This window comes from Nerophis ophidion, linkage group LG05 (genome assembly GCF_033978795.1).
Source record: "Nerophis ophidion isolate RoL-2023_Sa linkage group LG05, RoL_Noph_v1.0, whole genome shotgun sequence".
Lineage (NCBI taxonomy): Eukaryota > Metazoa > Chordata > Actinopteri > Syngnathiformes > Syngnathidae > Nerophis > Nerophis ophidion.
Window position 1 is genome coordinate 5,709,019 of NC_084615.1, and position 26,295 is coordinate 5,735,313.

At 39.8% G+C, this 26,295-nt stretch overlaps 1 protein-coding gene across 5 annotated transcripts in view; it reads left to right on the forward strand.

The window, feature by feature from the left end:
• LOC133552547 (Kv channel-interacting protein 1) overlaps positions 1-26,295 on the forward strand; it is a 110,297-nt gene that overhangs the window by 26,829 nt on the left and 57,173 nt on the right. Inside the window, exons 1-3 of one of the 5 annotated variants that reach the window (XM_061899785.1) lie at positions 19,636-19,730; positions 19,812-19,873; positions 21,386-21,496. The exons of 1 other annotated variant lie outside the window; for it this stretch is intronic. Coding sequence is in view for 2 of the 4 variants with exons in the window: in XM_061899782.1 (XP_061755766.1) it covers positions 26,207-26,267 (61 nt within the window). In the remaining 2 variants the exon portion in view is untranslated. Of the gene's footprint in view, positions 1-11,130; positions 11,310-19,635; positions 19,731-19,811; positions 19,874-21,385; positions 21,497-25,800; positions 26,268-26,295 lie in introns of those variants that run through there. 3 more of the 5 variants (XM_061899787.1, XM_061899784.1, XM_061899782.1) reach the window with 3 other exon arrangements.

Sequence of the window (26,295 nt, forward strand, 5' to 3'; positions counted from 1 at the left end):
TCTTCGTTGAGGTCCTTGAAGTCCTTGGCTGTTAGCGGGCTAACACAGGTGGCAGAGGCCATCCCTTAGACAAGAAGTTTTGTCTTTGCATAGATTAGAAAAAGTCTAACCTGAGCACAATAGCTAATAACTAAAGCAACAGACTTTAAGCATACTAAAGTTAGTGTGATAATATATACATAATTATTCCAACAACAGCCATACAGGTCACACTGCAGGTGGCCGTATAAACAACTTTAACACCGTTACAAATATGCGCCACACTGTGCACCCACACCAAACAAGAATGACAAACACATTTCGGGAGAACATCCGCACCGTAACACAACATAAACACAACAGAACAAACACCAGAAACCCCTTTGCAGCACTAACTCTTATTATTGTCATTATTATTAACTCTAACTCAGCACTATATTGCAGCGTCCCGAAAGAGTTAGTGCTGCAAAGGGGTTCTGGGTGTTTGTTCTGTTGTGTTTATGTTGTGTTACGGTGCGGATGTTCTCCCGAAATGTGTTTGTCATTCTTGTTTGGTGTGGGTTCACAGTGTGGCGCATATTTGTAACGGCGTTAAAGTTGTTTATACGGCCACCTGCAGTGTGACCTGTATGGCTGGTGTTAAACTCTTTCGGGACGCTACAATATGTTGGCATCTTTTTCCATAACTTGAGTTGATTTTTTTTGGAAAACCTTGTTACATTGTTTAATGCATCCAGCGGGGCATCACAACAAAATTAAGCATAATAATGTGTTCATTCCACCACTGTATATATCGATATCGGTTGGTATCGGTAATTAAGAGTTGGACAATATCAGGATATCGGCAAAAAAAGCCATTGTTGGACATCTCTAGTGTTATCTGAATCCCTGCCTTCCCCGGTGTGTCATTTTAGAGCAGAGCCACACCAAGTCCGGATAGGTGGATGAAGACGTGGTAAACATCGGGTGGAGGATTTGAAGCCAGCGCCACTCTGCCAGCCGAGATAGGTGCAGATGGCGGAGAAAAAAGAAACACATTCCCAGATAAGCGGGTGCAGCAGAGAGAGGATGGTGGTTGGAGGCTGAAGATTGGAGTCAGGTTGTTGACGATGTGGAAGAAATCCTTTTGATTGGCTGTAAGTTCCTGGAGGTCCAAGCGGCGACACAGCAAGGCGTGTTTGATGTGCTGCTGGCCGCTCGGGGGGGAATAGCCACCACATTCCAGAGCAAATATTTCTCGACAAGGGAAGATGTCCAGTCCAGCGATATGTTCCCTGCAGGACTGTGCTGCGGAGAGATGTTACTCATGGAGTCAGACCTCGGCTTTCACACGCCCTCTTTTTAGCTCAATAATGTGTGTCCGTGTCAGCACTTTAAGCGCGATTTGGACTTTATTTATTTACACAGCAGGACTAAGTGGCCCGGCTGACTGTTTATACTGCAATTCAATGTGCTTTCATTCACACTCCAGTGGAAACATGCACCTAGGCCCCAACATGGCACTGATGTGGCCCCATTATGGCACTGATGTGGTCCCGATGTAGCCTTGATGTGGCCCCGATGTGGTCCCGATGTGGCCTTGATGTGGCCCCGATGTGGTCCCGATGTGGTCCCGATGTAGCCTTGATGTGGCCCCGATGTGGCTCTAATGTGGCCCCGATGTGGTCCCGATGTAGCCTTGATGTGGCCCCGATGTGGCTCTAATGTGGCCCCGATGTGGTCCCGATGTAGCCTTGATGTGGCCCCGATGTGGCTCTAATGTGGCCCCGATGTGGTCCCGATGTAGCCTTGATGTGGCCCCGATGTGGCTCTAATGTGGCCCCGATGTGGTCCCGATGTAGCCTTGATGTGGCCCCGATGTGGCTCTAATGTGGCCCCGATGTGGTCCCGATGTAGCCTTGATGTGGCCCCGATGTGGCTTTGATGTGGCTCCAATGTGGCCTCAACGTCACTTGCATGCACAGTTCTATGAAGTGAAGACAAAGGAAAAATTCCCATATTTATATACATATAAATATGTGTGTATATATATATTTTTTTAGACATATACATATATAAACATATATATATATACATATATATATTTATGTTTTCTTGACTGTTTTGAGTGCATTTACACAGTACGGGTCAAAACGACCCGCAACATAATCAATGTTATTTTTTCTCAACATAATACAAGGGTTAAATAGATAACAGTTTTTTAACAGTCCTAATTATGAAATAATTAATTTGAAAAATTACAACAATAATACAGTCAAGCAATATTAAATGTGTAACTTAACAATAACTGTTTTGTACAGGCAGAATATTTGACACACTAGATTGTACAGTAACAAAAATCGTAATATTACAAATGTAATATTCTATTCTTACAGGGGGAAAACAACAGTAAAAAGGGGGGAAAACAAAAGAACAGAATGTAAAGAGAAAAAATTGAAAAGTCTAAATAATAATAATAATATACTTAGCCATCTATAACAGAGGCCTGACACAAAGTTGTGTCTTTAAATATATATTACATCTTTTATTTTTTTACCATTATTTTTAAAATATCAAAAAGGGCCCCACATACTGTGACTTTTCAGTATCGGCCCTTGGTCTAAAGCGTTTGGCCACCCTGATTTAATTGTAAAAAAAAATAAAATAAATTAAACCACTTTTAATAATGAAGCATATAAACAATAAATAAGTCAAAGAAAAAGCTAAATACTATTCATCTTGAACTGAGATCCTGCAAGATTTGCTGACGTGATATTCTGACACCTTGTCATCCATGCTGGCCGTCCAACTTATGTTGCTCAAAAAGCCAAAGAAAAAGCCAAACCCATGCCCACAGGCTACCATTGGAAGCAATCCAAAGCAAGTATTAATATCTTTCTGCAGGTCTACCCAATAAAGTGCCCAGTGAGGGGACAAAAAAGTGCACTGGCTGCCACTTTCCACATGAAAAGTCCAGCAGCCTGCAGACATGACCCAGTTTACAACAGGTAGCGAGTGGGAATCATCTGCTGCGATGCCACCGCAGGATGTAAACATGTTGCCGCCTCCACACTTCCACTCCGCTGCAACATAAAACCACATAATGGAGTTTCCACAGCTCGGGTAAAGCAGAACTTTGGCTTTAACTGCCAAGTGGCAGACGAGTGCTCCTTTATTGTCACCACACATGCCTTCAGAAACACTCCAGACTTGGAATATGGGGCGTGCATAATTAATGAAGCATGATTGTCAGAAATATTGAAGTCATTATTTAGTATGGCGAGCAAAGTTTGGTTCGCTAGTATGTGGAAATACAGGGCGACCTAAGGTTGGGTTCCAAACTAAATCATACTGTAATTTAACAAAAAAATTCCCATATTTACATACATATAAATATGTGTGTATATATATATTTTTAGACATATACATATATAAACATATATATATATATATATACATATATATGTATATATTTTTTATACATATATAGACATATACATATAGATATATATACATATATACATATATACATATAAATATGTGTGTATATATATTTTTAGACATATACATATATAGACATATATATATACATATATATAAAATACATATAAACATATATATGTATATATGTAAATATATACAAACATATACATATGTATATATATATATTTAAATGTGTATATATATGTATATACGAATACATATGTATATACACATATATATACATATATACATACATATACATTTATAGATAATTACATACACACATATATGTATACATATAAATATGTGTGTATATATATATTTTTAGACATATACATATATAGACATGTATACACATACACATGTGTGTGTGTATATATATATATATATATATATATATTCATATATATATGTATATATATATATATTTTATACATATACATATATAGACGTATATATATACATATGTATATACATATTTTATATATCATCATTTTCAGATTTTTTTGCTCTTTTTTTATTATTGACATTCTCACTGTTGTTTGTTTTCCAACAATAGTCTGCGGGCCAACAAGCATCAGATGACATCGGCCTGCATCTAAAATATCCGCTATGTCCTCCAATAAACTTGCCAGATTGGTCTTTTTTAGTTAAGAAGTTTACAAATGGTAAACATGGTAGGCTACAGGCTGATACAAGCTAACAACTACACATTAGCTAAGCAAACAATAACACAAGCTATACATATGTAATAAGTGTCTTTTATTGAACAAGATTACAGTCTAAAACAAGAAATGTGTCAATGTGAGCTAGTATCAGGTAATTGTAGTTGCATATTACTAACAGGTACAATGTCTTCAAGACAGAAACTTATGAGAAAGTATCCAGTAACAAAAGTGTCCGTATTATTCAATTCACTTCGCCATGAGCTACATATTATCATAACCACCAGGTGGCCCCCAAAAAAATCACTACTTCACTTCAATATAATTAAAGGGGACATATTATGCAAAACCAACTTGCCTTACCTACCGATACTTTCTGTTGTCTATTTGGGGTCTGCAAATGTTACTGTGTTGAGTTTTTCCTTGCCCTGATGTGGGATCCAAACCGAGGGTGTCGTTGTGGCTTGTGCAGCCCTTTGAGACACTTTGATTTAGGGCTATATAAGTAAACATTGATTGATTGATTGATTGATTGACATCAAACCGTGGAAGCATGGCGGATACATTTATGAAATAATCTTTCTTTCTTTCACACTTCCCTCAAACGAGCCATTTGGAATTTGAAAGTGGTTGTTTTCTGGCATTTTATTTGTCCAGCTGCCATACTCTTTTTTTTCATACACTTTACAAGAAATACATTGACGGCAAACTCCGTAGCTTGTGCACGACAGCTTTCTGAGACTCTTATTTTGTTAGCCCAGGCAGGATGTAGCAGGGCTTTGATTATGAAGACAGGAACTGTGTGCTCGGTCTTTAGAGTTTTGACAGCAGGTACGGCGCGAAGTCTATTGAAATAAAAAAACTGTTTCGCGCCTTCATGTCGTACTTGTGAAAAGTAATCCCCCGATTCCTATTTTCAACAGTCCGCTCATTAGAGCAGGAAAACGCTGAACACCATCTTTGTTTTCTACCTGTCAACGGTCAGTTTAGGCTGCCCCCCGGCTCCTCATCACCACTTCTTGCGTCACAGCAGCCAATGCTGCGTCTACTTATAAGATGTCTATGGTTATAACGTCATTGCAAACACGGCAATCTGTTGCATCCACTGCTGTTCGCTACCTTATTCATACTTTTTGTCAAGTTATTTTTTTTTTTAAGCAGGGTTGCATGAGGTACCTACACATAACGTTACGCTAGTGAATGTATCACACACAGTAACATAACGTTAGGCGGCGGTCAGCAGCATTGCGTATTTTAGTCACCTACAACAAGACAAACATAGTCAAGTAAAGGTCAGTTAAAATGTATACTAAATTAAGAATATGTGTACATGTTGCATCGGGCCTTGACATCTAAAAAGTACAACTCTGTTCATTGTTATGTTCATGTATTTGTTATGTTTTTTATGTGTACGCACACATAAACACACATACAGTATGAAATTAGATCAAATCTGACAAAATAATGAAGACAAAATAGAACATTTCATAGGTTTGCAGAGAACTATATACATTATGGTAATATTCTTTTCACAAAATACAACCAATAGTACGTTCATGTTAAATCTTACTTGTGAAAAGTAATCCCCCGATTCCTATTTTCAACAGTCCGCTCAGTAGAGCAGGAAAACGCTGAACACCATCTTTGTTTTCTACCTGTCAACTGTCAGTTTAGGCTGCCTCCCCCCCCCCCCCCCCCCCCCGGCTCCTCGTCACCACTTCTTGCGTCACAGCAGCCAATGCTGCGTCTACTTATAAGATGTCTATGGTTATAACGTCATTGCAAACACGGCAATCTGTTGCATCCACTGCAGTTCGCTACCTTATTCATACTTTTTGTCAAGTTATTTTTTTTTTAAGCAGGGTTGCATGAGGTACCTACACATAACGTCACGCTAGTGAATGTATCACACACAGTAACATAACGTTAGGCGGCGGTCAGCAGCATTGCGTATTTTAGTCACTTACAACAAGACAAACATAGTCAAGTAAAGGTCAGTTAAAATGTATACTAAATTAAGAATATGTGTACATGTTGCATCGGGCCTTGACATCTAAAAAGTACAACTCTGTCCATTGTTATGTTCATGTATTTGTTATGTTTTTTATGTGTACGCACACATAAACACACATACAGTATGAAATTAGATCAAATCTGACAAAATAATGAAGACAAAATAGAACATTTCATAGGTTTGCAGAGAACTGTATACAATATGGTAATATTTTTTTCACAAAATACAACCAATAGTACGTTCATGTTAAATCTTACTTGTGAAAAGTAATTGTCAGAGTTAGTTTGTGATGAACCCCAAGATGCAGAAACGGAGGCAGGCATTGAACAGGAAAACATTATTTAATTAAAATATTAGAACTAGAATAAACAAAAGGGTCCTAACACAAAGCTTGCACGAGGCGGATAACAAAGAGAGCTAACATGGGAACTACAAAATAAATGAGAATTAGCATGGAAGCTAGCAAGAACAAAAAGACCTAACGTGGAAGCTAGCAGGTATCGACCAAGAAACAGAAGTCGTACATGTAATATGTAAACAAACTTGGAAGCAGAGAACAAAAGGCAGTAAGCTAAAAACTGCGATCAAATAAAGCTTACCGCAACACTGCCTTGACAAGACATGACACGACACGACATGACAGGTAGCAACGACAAGAGCGACATCGACATGACAATAATCCAGCACTGACTGGAAGACAAAGCAGGTACAAATAGGAGAGGGCTGATTGACACCAGGTGTAGCCAGGTGCCAATAAGTCGCAGCTGAGGGTAAAACAGCGCACAGGGAAAAAAACAGGAAACAGACAAAATAAGAGCGCTGACAGGAACTAAAAACAGTAAATACTAAACACACAGAGGAAAAACTAAAACACAAACAAACTGTCAGTGGCAAGCCTGACAGTAATCCCCCGATTCCTATTTTCAACAGTCTGCTCATTTGAGCAAGAAAACGCTGAACACCATCTTTGTGTTTTACCTGTCAACTGTCACTTTAGCATCTTTGTTTTCTACCTGTCAACTGTCAGTTTAGCATCTTTGTTTTCTACCTGTCAACTGTCACTTTAGCATCTTTGTTTTCTACCTGTCAACTGTCACTTTAGCATCTTTGTTTTCTACCTGTCAACTGTCAGTTTAGCATCTTTGTTTTCTACCTGTCAACTGTCAGTTTAGCATCTTTGTTTTCTACCTGTCAACTGTCAGTTTAGCATCTTTGTTTTCTACCTGTCAACTGTCAGTTTAGCATATTTGTTTTCTACCTGTCAACTGTCAGTTTAGCATCTTTGTTTTCTACCTGTCAACTGTCAGTTAAGCATATTTGTTTTCTACCTGTCAACTGTCACTTAAGCATCTTTGTTTTCAACCTGTCAACTGTCACTTTAGCATCTTTGTTTTCTACCTGTCAACTGTCAGTTTAGCATCTTTGTTTTCTACCTGTCAACTGTCAGCTTAGCATCTTTGTTTTCTACCTGTCAACCGTCAGTTTAGCATCTTTGTTTTCTACCTGTCAACTGTCAGTTCAGCATCTTTGTTTTCTACCTGTCAACTGTCAGTTCAGCATCTTTGTTTTCTACCTGTCAACTGTCAGTTTAGCATCTTTGTTTTCTACCTGTCAACTGTCAGTTTAGCGTCTTTGTTTTCTACCTGTCAACTGTCAGTTTAGCGTCTTTGTTTTCTACCTGTCAACTGTCAGTTTAGCATCTTTGTTTTCTACCTGTCAACTGTCAGTTTAGCATCTTTGTTTTCTACCTGTCAACTGTCAGTTTAGCATCTTTGTTTTCTACCTGTCAACTGTCAGTTTAGCATCTTTGTTTTCTACCTGTCAACTGTCAGTTTAGCATCTTTGTTTTCTACCTGTCAACTGTCAGTTTAGCATCTTTGTTTTCTACCTGTCACCTGTCAGTTTAGCATCTTTGTTTTCTACCTGTCAACTGTCAGTTTAGCATCTTTGTTTTCTACCTCTCAACTGTCAGTTTAGCATCTTTGTTTTCTACCTGTCAACTGTCAGTTTAGCATCTTTGTTTTCTACCTGTCAACTGTCAGTTTAGCATCTTTGTTTTCTACCTGTCAACTGTCAGTTTAGCATCTTTGTTTTCTACCTGTCAACTGTCAGTTTAGCATCTTTGTTTTCTACCTGTCAACTGTCCGTTTAGCATCTTTGTTTTCTACCTGTCAACTGTCAGTTTAGCGTCTTTGTTTTCTACCTGTCAACTGTCAGTTTAGCATCTTTGTTTTCTACCTGTCAACTGTGAGTTTAGCATCTTTGTTTTCTACCTGTCAACTGTCAGTTTAGCATCTTTGTTTTCTACCTGTCAACTGTCAGTTTAGCATCTTTGTTTTCTACCTGTCAACTGTCAGTTTAGCATCTTTGTTTTCTACCTGTCAACCGTCACTTTAGCATCTTTGTTTTCAACCTGTCAACTGCCACTTTAGCATCTTTGTTTTCTACCTGTCAACTGTCACTTTAGCATCTTTGTTTTCTACCTGTCAACTGTCAGTTTAGCATCTTTGTTTTCTACCTGTCAACTGTCAGTTTAGCATCTTTGTTTTCTACCTCTCAACTGTCACTTTAGCATCTTTGTTTTCTACCTGTCAACTGTCAGTTTAGCATCTTTGTTTTCTACCTGTCAACTGTCAGTTTAGCATCTTTGTTTTCTACCTGTCAACTGTCAGTTTAGCGTCTTTGTTTTCTACCTGTCAACTGTCAGTTTAGCATCTTTGTTTTCTACCTGTCAACTGTCAGTTTAGCATCTTTGTTTTCAACCTGTCAACTGTCAGTTTAGCATCTTTGTTTTCTACCTGTCAACTGTCCCTTTAGCATCTATGTTTTCTACCTGTCAACTGTCACTTTAGCATCTTTGTTTTCTACCTGTCAACTGTCAGTTTAGCATCTTTGTTTTCTACCCGTCAACTGTCAGTTTAGCATATTTGTTTTCTACCTGTCAACTGTCAGTTTAGCATCTTTGTTTTCTACCTGTCAACTGTCCGTTTAGCATCTTTGTTTTCTACCTGTCAACTGTCAGTTTAGCATCTTTGTTTTCTACCTGTCAACCGTCACTTTAGCATCTTTGTTTTCAACCTGTCAACTGCCACTTTAGCATCTTTGTTTTCTACCTGTCAACTGTCACTTTAGCATCTTTGTTTTCTACCTGTCAACTGTCAGTTTAGCATCTTTGTTTTCTACCTGTCAACTGTCAGTTTAGCATCTTTGTTTTCTACCTGTCAACTGTCAGTTTAGCATCTTTGTTTTCCACCTGTCAACTGTCAGTTTAGCATCTTTATTTTCTACCTGTCAACTGTCAGTTTAGCGTCTTTGTTTTCTACCTGTCAACTGTCAGTTTAGCATCTATGTTTTCTACCTGTCAACTGTCAGTTTAGCGTCTTTGTTTTCTACCTGTCAACTATCAGTTTAGCATCTTTGTTTTCTACCTGTCAACTGTCAGTTAAGCATCTTTGTTTTCTACCTGTCAACTGTCACTTTAGCATCTTTGTTTTCTACCTGCCAACTGTCAGTTTAGCATCTTTGTTTTCTACCTGTCAACTGTCACTTTAGCATCTTTGTTTTCTACCTGTCAACTGTCACTTTAGTATCTTTGTTTTCAACATGTCAACTGTCACTTTAGCATCTTTGTTTTCTACCTGTCAACTGTCAGTTTAGCATCTTTGTTTTCTACCTGTCAACTGTCAGTTTAGCGTCTTTGTTTTCTACCTGTCAACTGTCAGTTTAGCATCTTTGTTTTCTACCTGTCAACTGTCAGTTTAGCATCTTTGTTTTCTACCTGTCAACTGTCAGTTTAGCGTCTTTGTTTTCTACCTGTCAACTGTCAGTTTAGCATATTTGTTTTCTACCTGTCAACTGTCAGTTAAGCATCTTTGTTTTCTACCTGTCAACTGTCAGTTAAGCATCTTTGTTTTCTACCTGTCAACTGTCAGTTTAGCATCTTTGTTTTCTACCTGTCAACTGTCAGTTTAGCGTCTTTGTTTTCTACCTGTCAACTGTCAGTTTAGCATCTTTGTTTTCTACCTGTCAACTGTCAGTTTAGCATCTTTGTTTTCTACCTGTCAACTGTCACTTTAGCGTCTTTGTTTTCTACCTGTCAACTGTCAGTTTAGCATCTTTGTTTTCTACCTGTCAACTGTCAGTTTAAGTTGCCCGCCGGCTCCTTGTCACCACTTCAAGATGGCGGCCTAATTTCTCGCGTCACAGCAGCCAACGCTGCATCTACTTAAAACATGTCTAAGGTCAACACCGTCATCCTTCCGTCCGATTTGTCTTCTTGAACGTAAGACCTTGTTGGCATCGATGGGCTCCTAATTCAAGTGCACTTTCATCCCCTCCCCCACTTTTATCCCACACTTGTCTTCATCCTTCTATTACTCCTCCATTAGATATCTCACTCCTTGGCAATCCCTGGCCTCTCCTAATCTCTCCCCGCTGCCTCGTCCCTCCTCTAAGCTCCTGTCCTGCTGACAATCTCTCTTACTCTCCTTCCTTCCTGCCTCCAGAGCTCATCTGGCCAGCTGGCCGTCCTTCTCCTAGCGTCCCTCCATCACGCTGGCATGATGGATGCGGCGTGTTGATGATGGATGAAAGTGCGGCCTTGTCCCCCTCCCCGCAACAAAACAGGAAGAGACGCATAACTTCGCTCTGTAATCCGTTTTCACTCCTAAATCCTCTTGCGAGTCTGCGCTCATTTGCATATTTGTCATGTTTGAGTGTGAAATGGAACTTTCCCACTGATTGGTGGAGCCTTGTCTTCCATGCAATTGTTATTCAGTCAATGAACTTCCTTGAGGGGAGGAGAGCGAGGAGAGAGACCCCCAAAGAGGGTTGCAGGAGAGAGAGAGAGAGATGGCAGTGAGAGAGGAGAAAGAGGAGGAGCGAGGGGAAGAGATGGAGTGTTAGAAAGCCTAAGAGCTGCTTTCCAGAGAGGAGGAGAGAGAAAAGGGGGATAGGGATAGGATGAGAGTAGAGAAAAAGTGTGGTCGCGTGTGTGTGCGTGTGTAGGTGTGTGTGTGTGTGTGTGTGTGAGTGTGTGTGTGTGTGTGTGTGTCGTCCCAACACGTGACGAAACACATCCAGACTTCAGCATACAGACTGGTGCCTTCGTTTCCACGACGACGTGGCAATCATGGGGGCTGTGGTGGGCACACTGACCATGCAGACCAAGCAGAGGAGGCCGTCCAGGGGTGAGGGACTACACACGCACACACACACACACACACACACACACACACACACACACACACACACACACACACACACACACTCACACACGCGCGACAATGCCGCATGCATGTCTTACAATCATCTCCATTAACACAAGCCACCTTATAATATTGTGCACTTTAAAACACTATTGTCACTCCATTCATGCCCATGCAACACACACACACACACACACACACACACACACACACGCACACACGCGCGACAATTCCACATGCATGTCTTACAATCATCTCCATTAACACAAGCCACCTTATAATATTGTGCACTTTAAAACACTATTGTCACTCCATTCATGCCCATGCAACACACACACACACACACACACACGCGACAATGCTGCATGCATGTCTTACAATCATCAAGCCACCTTATAATATTGTGCACTTTAAAACACTATTGTCACTCCATTCATGCCCATGCAACACACACACACACACACACACACACACACACACACGCACACACACACACACACACACACACACACTCACACACGCGCGACAATTCCACATGCATGTCTTACAATCATCTCCATTAACACAAGCCACCTTATAATATTGTGCACTTTAAAACACTATTGTCACTCCATTCATGCCCATGCAACACACACACACACACACACACACACACACACACACGCGACAATGCTGCATGCATGTCTTACAATCATCAAGCCACCTTATAATATTGTGCACTTTAAAACACTATTGTCACTCCATTCATGCCCATGCAACACACACACACACACACACACACACACACACACACACACGCACACACACACACACACACACACACACACTCACACACGCGCGACAATTCCACATGCATGTCTTACAATCATCTCCATTAACACAAGCCACCTTATAATATTGTGCACTTTAAAACACTATTGTCACTCCATTCATGCCCATGCAACACACACACACACACACACGCGACAATGCCGCATGCATGTCTTACAATCATCTCCATTAACACAAGCCACCTTATAATATTGTGCACTTTAAAAAACTATTGTCACTCCATTCATGCCCATGCAACACACACACACACACACACACACACACACACACACACACACACACACACACGCACACACACACACACACACGCGCACACACGTACACATACACACAAAAACATTTTTGTATTGTTACCTTATAAAGATTTGTATTTACAACATATATATGTATATATATATATATATATATATATATATATATAGCTGTAATTCCCTGAAATTCACAAAAATTCAAGTATTTATTATACACACACATATATATATATATATATATATATATATATATATATATATATATATATATATACATATAATATGCAAATCTAAACAAGTTAAGCTTTTATTTTATATTTTATTTTAAAATTTTTATGTTTGTACTTGGTTTTTTTATCTTCATTATTTACTTCGAGTTATTACAGTATGTCTCCATATACATGTTCATAAAAACATGTTTAATTATGTGTTGGCCAAAGGGGGCACATTGTCTATTTCTTACACACACTTGTTATTTCATAGTTGACCAGCGGGGGCGCACTTTTAAAAGCGACACACAGTCAATTTGAATAATCCCTCCTTTTTGGGACCACCCTCATCGATAGATTTCACCAGCAGGGGTGCAAATGAGATATTTATTTTTTGTTTTTCTTTGTAATGTGCTTAAGGCCGATGGCAGACTGGCCTCTATAGTCTTAGTAGCGTAGTGTATTTGTTCATCCTATGGTCACATATGGGACGCGGGTTGTCTTACGTCAGCACCGGAAATTATAGAGTCAGCTCTTTTTTCGGGGATGAGTAGGGATGTCTTTCATTAGCTGCCGTCTTGTTTGATCATATATTGCTGCCTTTGCACCTGTCAATATTTACTTTTGCATGCGCATTAAATCAACAACAAAAAATCCTGACTTTGGAGCAATGTTCATGGACTTTGGTATTTGGCTCTCCATTAGATGTGATGATTTTTCCAAATTAGGACCATGATTTCAGTCCTAACTTGTTCAGAGGTCCTCATATGGACGAAACTTTTCCTTGTTCATGTCTCAAGAAGGGTAGAAATACAAGAAAACACACACACACACACACACACACACACACACACACACACGCGCGCACACGTACACGTACACACAAAAACATTTTTGTGTTGTTACCTTCTTGAGACCGGAGGAAAATGCCTACCTCTTTAGGACCACCCTTTCTAGATATATAAAGATTTGTATTTACAACACATATATATATATATATATATATATATATATATATATATATATATATATATATATATATATAGCTGTAATTCCCTGAAATTCACAAAAATTCTAGTATTTATTATACACACATATATATATATATATTTACTTTTGCATGCGCATTAAATCAACAACAAAAAATCCTGACTTTGGAGCAATGTTCATGGACTCTGGTTTTTGGCTCTCCATTAGATGTGATGATTTTTCCAAATTAGGACCATGATTTCAGTCCTAACTTGTTCACAGGTCCTCATATGGACGAAACTTTTCCTTGTTCATTTCTCAAGAAGGGTAGAAATACAAGAAAACACACACACACACACACACACACACACGCGCGGACACGTAGACGTACACACAAAAACATTTTTGTATTGTTACCTTCTTGAGACCGGAGGAAAATGCCTACCTCTTTAGGACCACCCTTTCTAGATATATAAAGATTTGTATTTACAACATATATATATATATATATATATATATATATATATATATATATATATATAGCTGTAATTCCCTGAAATTCACAAAAATTCAAGTATTTATTATACACACATATATATATTTACCTTTGCATGCGCATTAAATCAACAACAAAAAATCCTGACTTTGGAACAATGTTCATGGACTCTGGTTTTTGGCTCTCCATTAGATGTGATGATTTTTCCAAATTAGGACCATGATTTCAGTCCTAACTTGTTCACAGGTCCTCATATGGACGAAACTTTTCCTTGTTCATGTCTCAAGAAGGGTAGAAATACAAAAACACACACACACACACACACACACACGCACACGCGCACATGTACACGTACACACAAAAGCATTTTTGTATTGTTACCTTCTTGAGACCGGAAGAAAATGCCTACCTCTTTAGGACCACCCTTTCTAGATATATAAAGATTTGTATTTACAACATATATATATATATATATATATATATATATATATATATATATATATATATATATATATATATATATAGCTGTAATTCCCTGAAATTCACAAAAATTCAAGTATTTATTATACACACATATATATATTTACTTTTGCATGCGCATTAAATCAACAACAAAAAATCCTGACTTTGGAGCAATGTTCATGGACTCTGGTATTTGGCTCTCCATTAGATGTGATGATTTTTCCAAATTAGGACCATGATTTTAGTCCTAACTTGTTCACAGGTCCTCATATGGACGAAACTTTTCCTTGTTCATGTCTCAAGAAGGGTAGAAATACAAAAACACACACACACACACACACACACACGCACACGCGCACATGTACACGTACACACAAAAGCATTTTTGTATTGTTACCTTCTTGAGACCGGAAGAAAATGCCTACCTCTTTAGGACCACCCTTTCTAGATATATAAAGATTTGTATTTACAACATATATATATATATATATATATATATATATATATATATATATATATATATATATATATATATATATAGCTGTAATTCCCTGAAATTCACAAAAATTCAAGTATTTATTATACACACATATATATATTTACTTTTGCATGCGCATTAAATCAACAACAAAAAATCCTGACTTTGGAGCAATGTTCATGGACTCTGGTATTTGGCTCTCCATTAGATGTGATGATTTTTCCAAATTAGGACCATGATTTTAGTCCTAACTTGTTCACAGGTCCTCATATGGACGAAACTTTTCCTTGTTCATGTCTCAAGAAGGGTAGAAATACAAGAAAACACACACACACACACACAATAACATGTATGCATGTGTCATGTGCGGCATAGCTCGGTTGGTAGAGTGGAGCGTTCCAGCAACTTGATGGTTCCAGGTTCGATTCCCGCTTCCGCAGTCCCAGTCACTGCCGTTGTGTCCTTGGGCAAGACACTTCACTTACCTGCTCCCAGTGACACCCACACTGCTTTAAATATAACTTAGATATCGGGTTTCACTATGTAAAAGCGCTTTGAATCACTAGAGAAAAGTGCTATATAAATATATGAGGTACTAGCTCATCAGAGTGTTTAATTCCCTTCCACACTACAATAATAACAATAATCATAACATTAGTGTACATTTTGTAAAAAGATGTAACTTTGTGTCATCCAGGGAGTCTGAAGTCCGGAGTGTGTACATTGCTGGCTTTTCCTCACCGGAAAAATGTGCATGTCAGCATTTTTAAAAATGCACTAAAATATGCACGGAGCAATCATGGCCGCTGCAACACACAATTAACAGGTTGTTGTTGTTTTTTTTTCCTAAAGGAAGAAATAGTCTCAAGGGATAAAGTTTCATCCAAGTAGTCATCAGGTGTGCCTCGGCCCGTCTGGTGCCTTCATGTGCCGCCGGCTACGCTGGCGAAAAAGCACACAGCGGAGGTGTTTGTCACTCTGCTCACGCACACACACGCACACACACACACACACACACGCACGCACGCACGCACGCACGCACACAAGCACACCACTTTTCCGTCTTGCAGTTACCTTGGAAGCACGGTCGCCATGGCAACAAAAGATGTCAGTTTTGGCGTGGGAGGGGTGGTGTTGAGGTGGCGGGGGGGGGGGTCGCTTGATCAGATTTAGGGGGTTTCCTGCGTGTGTGAGATGTGAGGAGGAGGACCTGTTGCCTGCAGGGAATGTTTTACTCCTTTTAGCGCATTTTTGGGTTAAATCCAGGGACATTTCACACATATATACCATCCACTAGTCATAAGTGGGGGCATGTTAAATACAGAGTCTCGGAAAACTGGCGTGCACAAGCGATCCCTCAGAAAGCTGGCGTGCACATCACTTGTGCACGCCAGCTTTCCGAGACTCTTATTTTGTTAGCGCAGGCAGCATGAAGCAGGGCTTTTATTGTGAAGATAGGAAATGTCCAGTCGGCCTTTAGAGTTTTGACGGAAGGGACGGCGCGAAAGTCTGTTGAAATAAAAAGTGTTTCTCGCCTTCCTCTCTGTCATTTTTTCATAATAATGAACTGGCAGCAGCCAGCGTCATCTCACAAGACCCTCGGGTGCCGTGAATGTCAATCAAGCAAGCTACGGAATTTGCCGCCAATGTTTTTCTTGTCGAGTGTATGGAAGCTGGATGAATTAGATGCCAAAAACCAACCACTTTCATGTGGTATTGTACAGAAAGGACAACTTTTTTTCTCCTCCATTTGAAAATGTGGGCGTTATCATCATTACTGTCTGATTCCAATCAATGCAAGTCATCAGAATCAGGTAATACACCAACTTATATTCTTGTCTTTGTGAAAGAAAGACATCTATATGTGTTACACATGCTTGTATTATCATTAAACACATTTAACTTGTTTACAAAAATGTCTCCTTCATAAATAAATAAATATAAATGATATATATAAATGAGGTAGATCCCCTCGAGTTGGTCAATTGAAAAGTAGCTCGCCTGCAGAAAAAGTGTGGGCACCCCTGCCTTAAATAAAATGTTGAACATACTAGACAACTTGTCTTTTAGTAGTAAGTAAAGAAACAAAGGCGCCTAATTAGTCTGCTGACATATGCAGTAACATATTGTGTCATTTATACACTTATTGTTTTGTCAGCCGTATAAAGGACAAACTGTAAAATATTATTATTAATCCACTTTTTCATGTACTGCTAATATCTGCTTATTTTCAGTTTCAACATGTTGTATCTACACTTCTGTTAAAATGCAATAATCACGTATTCTTCTCTTGTTTAGATAATTTACATACATTTTGGATGATACTACAAATGTACTTATCGAACCGATACCAAATCCGGATTGTTCTTGTCCTCTTTGGACAGGACGTCCACAGTTTCTAAAAACAATTTGAAGTGTGACCTTTGGACTTTGCGTCAGACCATTTTAGATGAGCTCGGGCTCCCAGCGAAGCTGTCGGCGTTTCTGGGTGTTGTTGATATATGGCTTTCGCTTTGCATAGTAGAGTTTTAACTTGCACCGACAGATCAAGCGACCAACTGTAGTTACTGACTGTGGTTTTCTGAAGTGTTCCTGAGCCCATGTGATGATTTCCTTTACACACTGATGTCGCTTTTTGATGCAGTACCGCCTGAGGGGTCGAAGGTTACGGGCATACAATGTTGGTTTTCAGTCTGTGATTTTTCCAGATTCTCTGAACCTTTTATTGATATTACGGAGTGTAGCTGGTGAAATCCCTAAATTCCTGGCAATAGCTGTTTGAGAAATGTTGTGCTTAAACAATTTGCTCAGGCATTTGTTGACAAAGTGGTGACCCTCGCCCTGTCCTTGATTGTGAACGACTGAGCACTTCATGAAAGCTGCTTTTATAGCCAATCATGGCACCCACCTGTTCCCAATTAGCCTGTTCAACTGTGGGATGTTCCTGATAAGTGTTTGATGAGCATTCCTCAGCTTTTCTCAGTTGTTTTTGCCACTTGTGCCAGCTTTTTCTAAACATGTTGCAGGCATCAAATTCCAAATGAGCTAATATTTGCAAAAAATAACAAAGTTTACCAGTCTGAAGGTTAAGTATTTTGTCTTTGCAGTCTATTCAAGTTGCCAATCATTGTATTCTGTTTTTATTTACTCATCTGTATACTCTAGCCTTTAAATAGACCTCCTTTTTAGACCAGTTGATCTGCCGCTTCTTTTCTTTCTCCTATGTCCCCCCCTCCCTTGTAGAGGGGGTCCGGTCCGATGACCATGGATGAAGTACTGGCTGTCCAGAGTCGAGACCCAGGATGGACCGCTCGTCGGGACCCAGGATGGACCGCTCGCCTGTATCGGTTGGGGACATCTCTACGCTGCTGATCCGCTTGAGATGGTTTCCTGTGGACGGGACTCTCGCTGCTGTCTTGGATCCGCTTTGAACTGAACTCTCGCGGCTGTGTTGGAGCCACTATGGATTGAACTTTCACAGTATCATGTTAGACCCGCTCGACATCCATTGCTTTCGGTCCCCTAGAGGGGGGGGGGGGTTGCCCACATCTGAGGTCCTCTCCAAGGTTTCTCATAGTCAGCATTGTCACTGGCGTCCCACTGGATGTGAATTCTCCCTGCCCACTGGGTGTGAGTTTTCCTTGCCCTTTTGTGGGTTCTTCCGAGGATGTTGTAGTCGTAATGATTTGTGCAGTCCTTTGAGACATTTGTGATTTGGGACTATATAAATAAACATTGATTGATTGTGTGGAGTTTGCATGTTCTCCCCGTGAATGCGTGGGTTCCCTCCGGGTACTCCGGCTTCCTCCCACTTCCAAAGACATGCACCTGGGGATAGGTTGATTGGCAACACTAAATTGGCCCTAGTGTGTGAATGTGAGTGTAAATGTTGTCTGTCTATCTGTGTTGGCCCTGCGATGAGGTGGCGACTTGTCCAGGGTGTACCCCGCCTTCCGCCCGATTGTAGCTGAGATAGGCGCCAGCGCCCCCCGCGACCCCGAAAGGGAATAAGCGGTAGAAAATGGATGGATGGGATGATTGATTGATTTGCCATTTACACAACTTACAACTTCACTGCTTTTGGCTTTTGTATGAAAGCTACCTGTCACTACTCCCTTTTGAATGCGAGATGCATGAAATAAGAAAAGTGTAAGGTTGCATGTGACAGGTGAAGGCTAACAGGAGGTGTTGAAGGTGACCTCTCCTGCTCATTCCAAGGCTTTTAAAATAATATTGGCTCTCATGAAGCAAGTTATTTTCAGCAAATACTCGGTATAGCTCGGTTGGTAGAGTGGCCGTGCCAGCTACTTGAGGGTTCCAAGTTCGATCCCCGCTTCCGCCATCCTAGTCATTGCCGTTGTGTCTTTGGGCAAGACACTTTACCCACCTGCTCCCAGTGCCACCCACACTGCTTTAAATGGAACTTAGATATTGGCTTTCACTATGGAAAGTGTAACGCAGGTGTCAAATACAATCGCGGAGACTATTAAGCTCTTGTCTTTCTATTTACTCTTTGCGCACTTCCTAGTCACGTGACGGCCACAGTCCAATCAGCTGTAGGCATATACCGGTAGTTAATCTTTGGCAACTCGGCGCACTCCTCCCTTGTCACGTGACCGCCGCGGTCCAATTGGCGGTGCTTATAAGCCGATAGCAGGAAGTAGCCAGGAGACAGGACATGAGACATCGATTACATTTCTGCTGGAGGTTAGTTTTTAAACCTTGTTTTCACCTGAAATATTGTGCGGACGGTTTTTTAAACTACATGCCTATTTTGTAACTTTATAGAGCCGACTTCCAGCGCCGGATTCTTTGTCATGAAGCTTTATTTGACTGTAGAAGCTGAGTTGGTGAGTCCATATTTATGACAATAGCATCTTTGTTCTTTGCAACATCTTTCTGGAATATTCTCAATCCTCCTCATAAAAGGTTTATGACTTCAACTAATGATCATATTTGTGTATTGAATGTACATTTATGTGTTTAGATCAGGGGTGCCCACACTTTTTCTGCAGGCGAGCTACTTTTCAATTGACCAACTTGAGGGGATCTACCTCATTTATATATATCATTTATATTTATTTATTTATGAAAGAGACATTTTTGTAAACAAGTTAAATGTGTTTAATGATAATACAAGCATGTGTAACACATATAGATGTCTTTCTTTCACAAAGACAAGAATATAAGTTGGTGTATTACCTGATTCTGATGAATTGCATTGATTGGAATCAGACAGTAATGATGATAACGCCCACATTTTCAAATGGAGGAGAAAAAAAGTTGTCCTTTCTGTACAATACCACATGAAAGTGGTTGGTTTTTGGCATCTAGTTCATCCAGCTTCCATACACTTTACAAGAAAAACATTGGCGGCAAATTCCGTAGCTTGCTTGATTGACATTCACGGCACCCGAGGGTCTTGTGAGATGACGCTGGCTGCTGCCAGTTCATTATTATGAAAAAATGACAGAGAGGAAGGCGAGAAACACTTTTTATTTCAACAGACTTTCGCGCCGTCCCTTCCGTCAAAACTCTAAAGGCCGACTGCACATTTCCTATCTTCACAATAAAAGCCCTGCTTCATGCTGCCTGCGCTAACTAAATAAGAGTCTCGGAAAGCTGGCGTGCACAAGTGATGTGCACGTCAGCTTTCTGAGGGATCGCTTGTGCACGCCAGTTTTCCGAGACTCTGTATTTAGTTAGCGCAGGCAGCATGAAGCAGGGCTTTTATTGTGAAGATAGGAAATGTGCAGTCGGCCTTTAGAGTTTTGACGGAAGGTACGGCGCGAGAGTCTGTTGAAATAAAAAGTGTTTCTCATCTTCCTCTCGGTCATTTTTAATAATAATGATCTTGCAGCAGCCAGCGTCATCTCACAAGACCCTCCGGTACCGTGAATGTCATTTAAGTGACGTCTTGGTGAAGATTGATGATCACTCATTTTTAGGTCTATTTTTTTTAAAAGCCTGGCCTGAGATCGACTGACACACCCCCCGCGGTCGACTGGTAGCTCGCGATCGACGTAATGGGCACCCCTGGTTTAGATAATAAGCACATTTAGTGCACTGACTGCTTTGTGTTGGTCATAATTATGCTGCTAATGCTTATTTTAGCATTTTATTGCATATTGTGATTCTGATTTGTTTATTGATTTATATTGTACAATATTGAGGAAAGAATTACAAATGATTGAATATTTATTATGAATACTTGATAATATATTATTGAATAATATATTATGAATACTTGATGGTATATTGTTGGATAATATATTATGAATACTAGATAAAGCAATTTAGTGTTATTTAATGAAGATTTGTGTACACATGGATGTATAAGAATGGTTCTGGCTCTTACACAGGCCAGGCTTCTCTTTTTGATGGCGAGCTAAGGAAAATAATCACCTAGTCCAAGGATCGGTTTTGGAAGATTCCAGCCAGGAAGCTGAGCACCACCTGCTCTGTCTGGGCTGGTAGGAGACTCTCCAGCCAACCCTTTACAATTCTCACTTTACCTGCAGCACATGACTGTACTGCCATCCTTTTTTTACCCAAGAACTATTATCTGAACTGAGATTTAAACAAGATCCAGAGACACTGATTAGTTTAAATGGAATCGTATATATGTATATAGTACTTGTGTTTTCTCTTTAAATTGCTTTCATGTTGAATGGCCATTCAACTCATGGTGTGTGTATATATCTGCTGTCTATCACTAATTCTCTAATACACACTGTCAACCAAACTACAATTCAAGCTCTGCCTCTCTCTACGAGTTGAAACTAGTCTTCTGTTCCTAGCCCATAACACCCTATATATATATATATTTATTGCACTGCTTTGTAGCACGTATAGGTTACAAAAGCGCTTAGAGTCGCTCAAGAAAAATCGCTATACAAAAATAATTCAATTCACTTGACTTGGTTCCATACATATCCAATTGCCAGGATGCCAAACATACTCAGACACTTTTGAGGATTTTTTCTTTTTTCCCAACGTGAACAAAAATGGTTGTAAATTTGAGTTTGACTTTATTTGGAACATTCAAGCATACAACATGATGCATCACACATGCATGCATACAGCATGATGCATCACACATGCATGCATGCATACAACATGATGCATCACACATGCATACATACAACATGATGCATCACACATGCATGCATACAACATGATGCATCACACATGCATGCATACATGATGCATCACACATGCATGCATACAGCATGATGCATCACACATGCATGCATACAGCATGATGCATCACACATCCATGCATACAACATGATGCATCACACATGCATGCATACAACATGATGCATCACACATGCATGCATACAACATGATGCATCACACATGCATGCATACAACATGATGCATCACACATGCATGCATACAACATGATGCATCACACATGCATGCATACAACATGATGCATCACACATGCATGCATACAACATGATGCATCACACATGCATGCATACAACATGATGCATCACACATGCATGCATGCATACAACATGATGCATCACACATGCATGCATGCATACAACATGATGCATCACACATGCATACATGATACATCACACATGCATGCATGCAAACATGATACATCACACATGCATGCATGCAAACATGATACATCACACATGCATGCATGCAAACATGATACATCACACATGCATGCATGCAAACATGATAGATCACACATGCATGCATGCAAACATGATACATCACACATGCATGCATGCAAACATGATAGATCACACATGCATGCATGCAAACATGATGCATCACACATGCATGCATACAACATGATGCATCACACATGCATGCATACAACATGATGCATCACACATGCATGCATACAACATGATGCATCACACATGCATGCATGCATACAACATGATGCATCACACATGCATGCCTGCATACAACATGATGCATCACACATGCATACATGATACATCACACATGCATGCATGCAAACATGATACATCACACATGCATGCATGCAAACATGATACATCACACATGCATGCATGCAAACATGATGCATCACACATGCATGCATACAGCATGATGCATCACACATGCATGCATACAACATGATGCATCACACATGCATGCATACAACATGATGGAAAAGGAGTAGGAAGAAGCAGAGCTTATTTAATCCTACCCCTTTTCTTTTACATCACAGTTGCTCAAACTTTTGTTAACTTCCTGTTCTCAATGTATTCACAATATACTCCATAAGTAATCACAATAAAATACATAAATGAATAATACTCGGTGCAGTAAGTTATATATCCTACAGTTAGATGAGTGAGATTATTTTGAAAATGAATGGATGGTTGAGATAAATTCAGAATGTTTATCTTCTTCTTTGTACTTTGTAAACATATGGAATAGTTTCTTGAAGTGGATCATATTAGCACATTGTTTGTTTTATTTGCTTAATTATTTCCATCGTTTCATTCCGCAGACTGATTTACTGAAAGTCTTAAGTGTTGTACGTGCGTACAAATGTTTTAAATAACATTTTTCTCTAAGACTACGTTTCTCCTCTTTCTATCTGCTTATATGAATGCAGTGTAAGCGGATATAACTTATCAATAGCAGCGCCTCATTGGTCGATCAATGCCTGCCAATGACATCTACACTGTGCGTGTGCGTGTTGGTGTGTGTTTGTGTTTGTGTGTGTGTGCGCGTGCGTGTGTATGTGTCCAGTAGATGTAAACACAGTAACGAGACAATCAACAACATTGCATCAAGGCACACAAAAGGCGGCCATAGTGGATTTTCAGTTGTTTTGTAATTGCTGGCACTGATTGTCTCAGGCTGTGTGGAACCTCATTTGCAGCATTGTGTGTGTGTGTGTGTGTGTGTGTGTGTGTGTGTTCTGGCAATGCTGCCTTAATGTGGACATCGCTCTGTTTACACAGTCACCTGTAGGGGACCTCTGGCGGTATGGGGACAAAAAAACAGGTCCCCTAAAGGGTGAACCTTTTTAAAGGACGTTAATCATTTAAAAAAAGTTCAACCATTAATAGTACTGTATTCTGTATCCATCCTTACTTAAAACCAGAGGTGGGACCAAGTCATTGTTTGGCAAGTCATAAGTAAGTCTGAAGCCTTTGCCCTCAAGTCAAGTCCAGAGTCAAGACTGGAAAGTCCCAAGTCCTGCATTTGGAGTTTTGAGTCCTTTCAAGTCTTTTTAACCACAGAGTAATACATTCACACAGATTGTGTATGTTTTTTTTAAAACGCTGTATTTATTCATCAAAACAAGTGAATTTGAATTTGCAGGGAAAAAATAGTGCTGACATTGCACTTCATAATAGCACTATCAACCAGTCTTTGTAAACATTTACCTCATTCCTTTACACATTTTAAAAAACAAGTGTTATTTGCACCAAAGTGTTAACAATGTATTTCCATGGCACATTGCATTGGAATTAGTTCCACAGCAGTTTCTATCCTGTTCTTCTCTTATCTCATTGATCTCATCTCGTACTGTATTTGTGTTTAAAAACATAACGAATACATGAACAAAACAACAAACAAATTTGTACTTTTTAGATGTCAGGGCCCTATGCAATATATACACATATTGTTAATATAGTGTACATTTTAACTGAACTTTATTTGACTATGTTTGTCTCTTTGTAGGTGGCTAAAATACGCGGCGCTGCTGACCGCCGTCTAACGTTACGTTACTGTGTGTGATACATTCACTAATTTAACATTATGTGTAGGTACCTCATGCAACCCTGCTTAAAAAAAAAAATCACTCAACGAAAAGTATGAATAAGGTAGTGAACCGCAGTGGACGCAACAGATTGCCGTGTTTGCAATGAGTTATAACGTTAACAGTGAGTTTACATCCTCACTGATTTCACTACACAGCAAATAAAAGTTATGTTACTTAGTCAAAACGTTAGCTTACATTCAAAACTTAGCGTTGTTTGTGCAACTTCAAATGTCAAACGAAGTTGGAAGTTGTTGCGTCTCCATCTGTAATCTTCGAACTGCATGTTTTGCATACTGCAATTCCTTTTTTCTTAGAATAGAATAGAATACAATATATCTTTGTCATTGTACATTGTACAACGAAATTGTATCCAAACTAATTTAGTGAAAAAAACACAAGAACATAAATAAATAGATAAAAAATACCAAGCATACAGCTCACATGCACAGTCATCTTGTGTTCAGCGACACTATTGCTCTCGGGTAAAAAGTGTTTTCAAAACGGTTTGTCTGGCATTTTTTTGTCCTGTATCTCCTGCCTGAGGGCATCAGTTCAAAAAGTTTATGTCCAGGGTGAGATGGGTCCTTTATGATGTTTTGGGCCTTTTTGAGGCACCTGGCACTGTACAGTTCATCTAGGGAGGGGAGAGAGCAGCCAGTGATCTTCATGGCAGTTTTTTGACCCTCTGAAGTGCATTTCTCTCTGCCACCGTGCAGCTGGCGTACCACACACATGCAGTATGTCAGCACACTCTCTATTGAGCAGCGATAGGAGGACACCAGCAGTTTTTGAGACGGATTGTTCTTTTTGAGGAGTCTCAGAAAGTAAAGTCTTTCCTGTGCTTTTTTGATGGTGACTGAGGTGTTCATAATCCACGACAGGTCTTCCTCGATCTGAATGGCCAGGAACCTGAAGTTAGAGACCCTTTCCACATAGTCCCTGTTAATGTACAGTGGTTGGATGTTAATTGTTTTTTTCTTCCGGAAATCCATGATCAGCTCCTTCGTCTTGGTGGTGCTAAGGACCAGGTTGTTTTCCTTGCACCACCCAGTCAGCCGCTCCGCTTCATTTCTGTAGGCAGACTCATCCCTCTCAGAAACGAGTCCAACTACTGTTGTGTCGTCTGCAAATGTAATGGTGGTATTGCTGGCATGAGCAGGGGTGTTGTCATCACCAACTCGTAGTTTTTATACCCAGACAAAACTCTTTGGTATCATTTTTTTTTTTCACAGGCGCATCGTTTGACAGCTCTTCTTTGTTGGTTGTCCTGCAATTTGATCGGATGAATGCTGTCAAAGTGTCAAGGAGGAGCGGCCTGTAACAAGGCCGGAATGGCGTGGAGCCCTCCTCGGATGGAAAAGTCAGGATTGTTGGCATAAGTGTAATAGGAGATGGAAGTCAGGGGGAAAAAGCTGAAAATATGACAGAGTCTAGCAGGGTGTCCCTTCCAGGAGGCCCACCGGCCCTGGATCACCACCCAGGTAAGAAACATGAAAAAAGTCCCTCTAT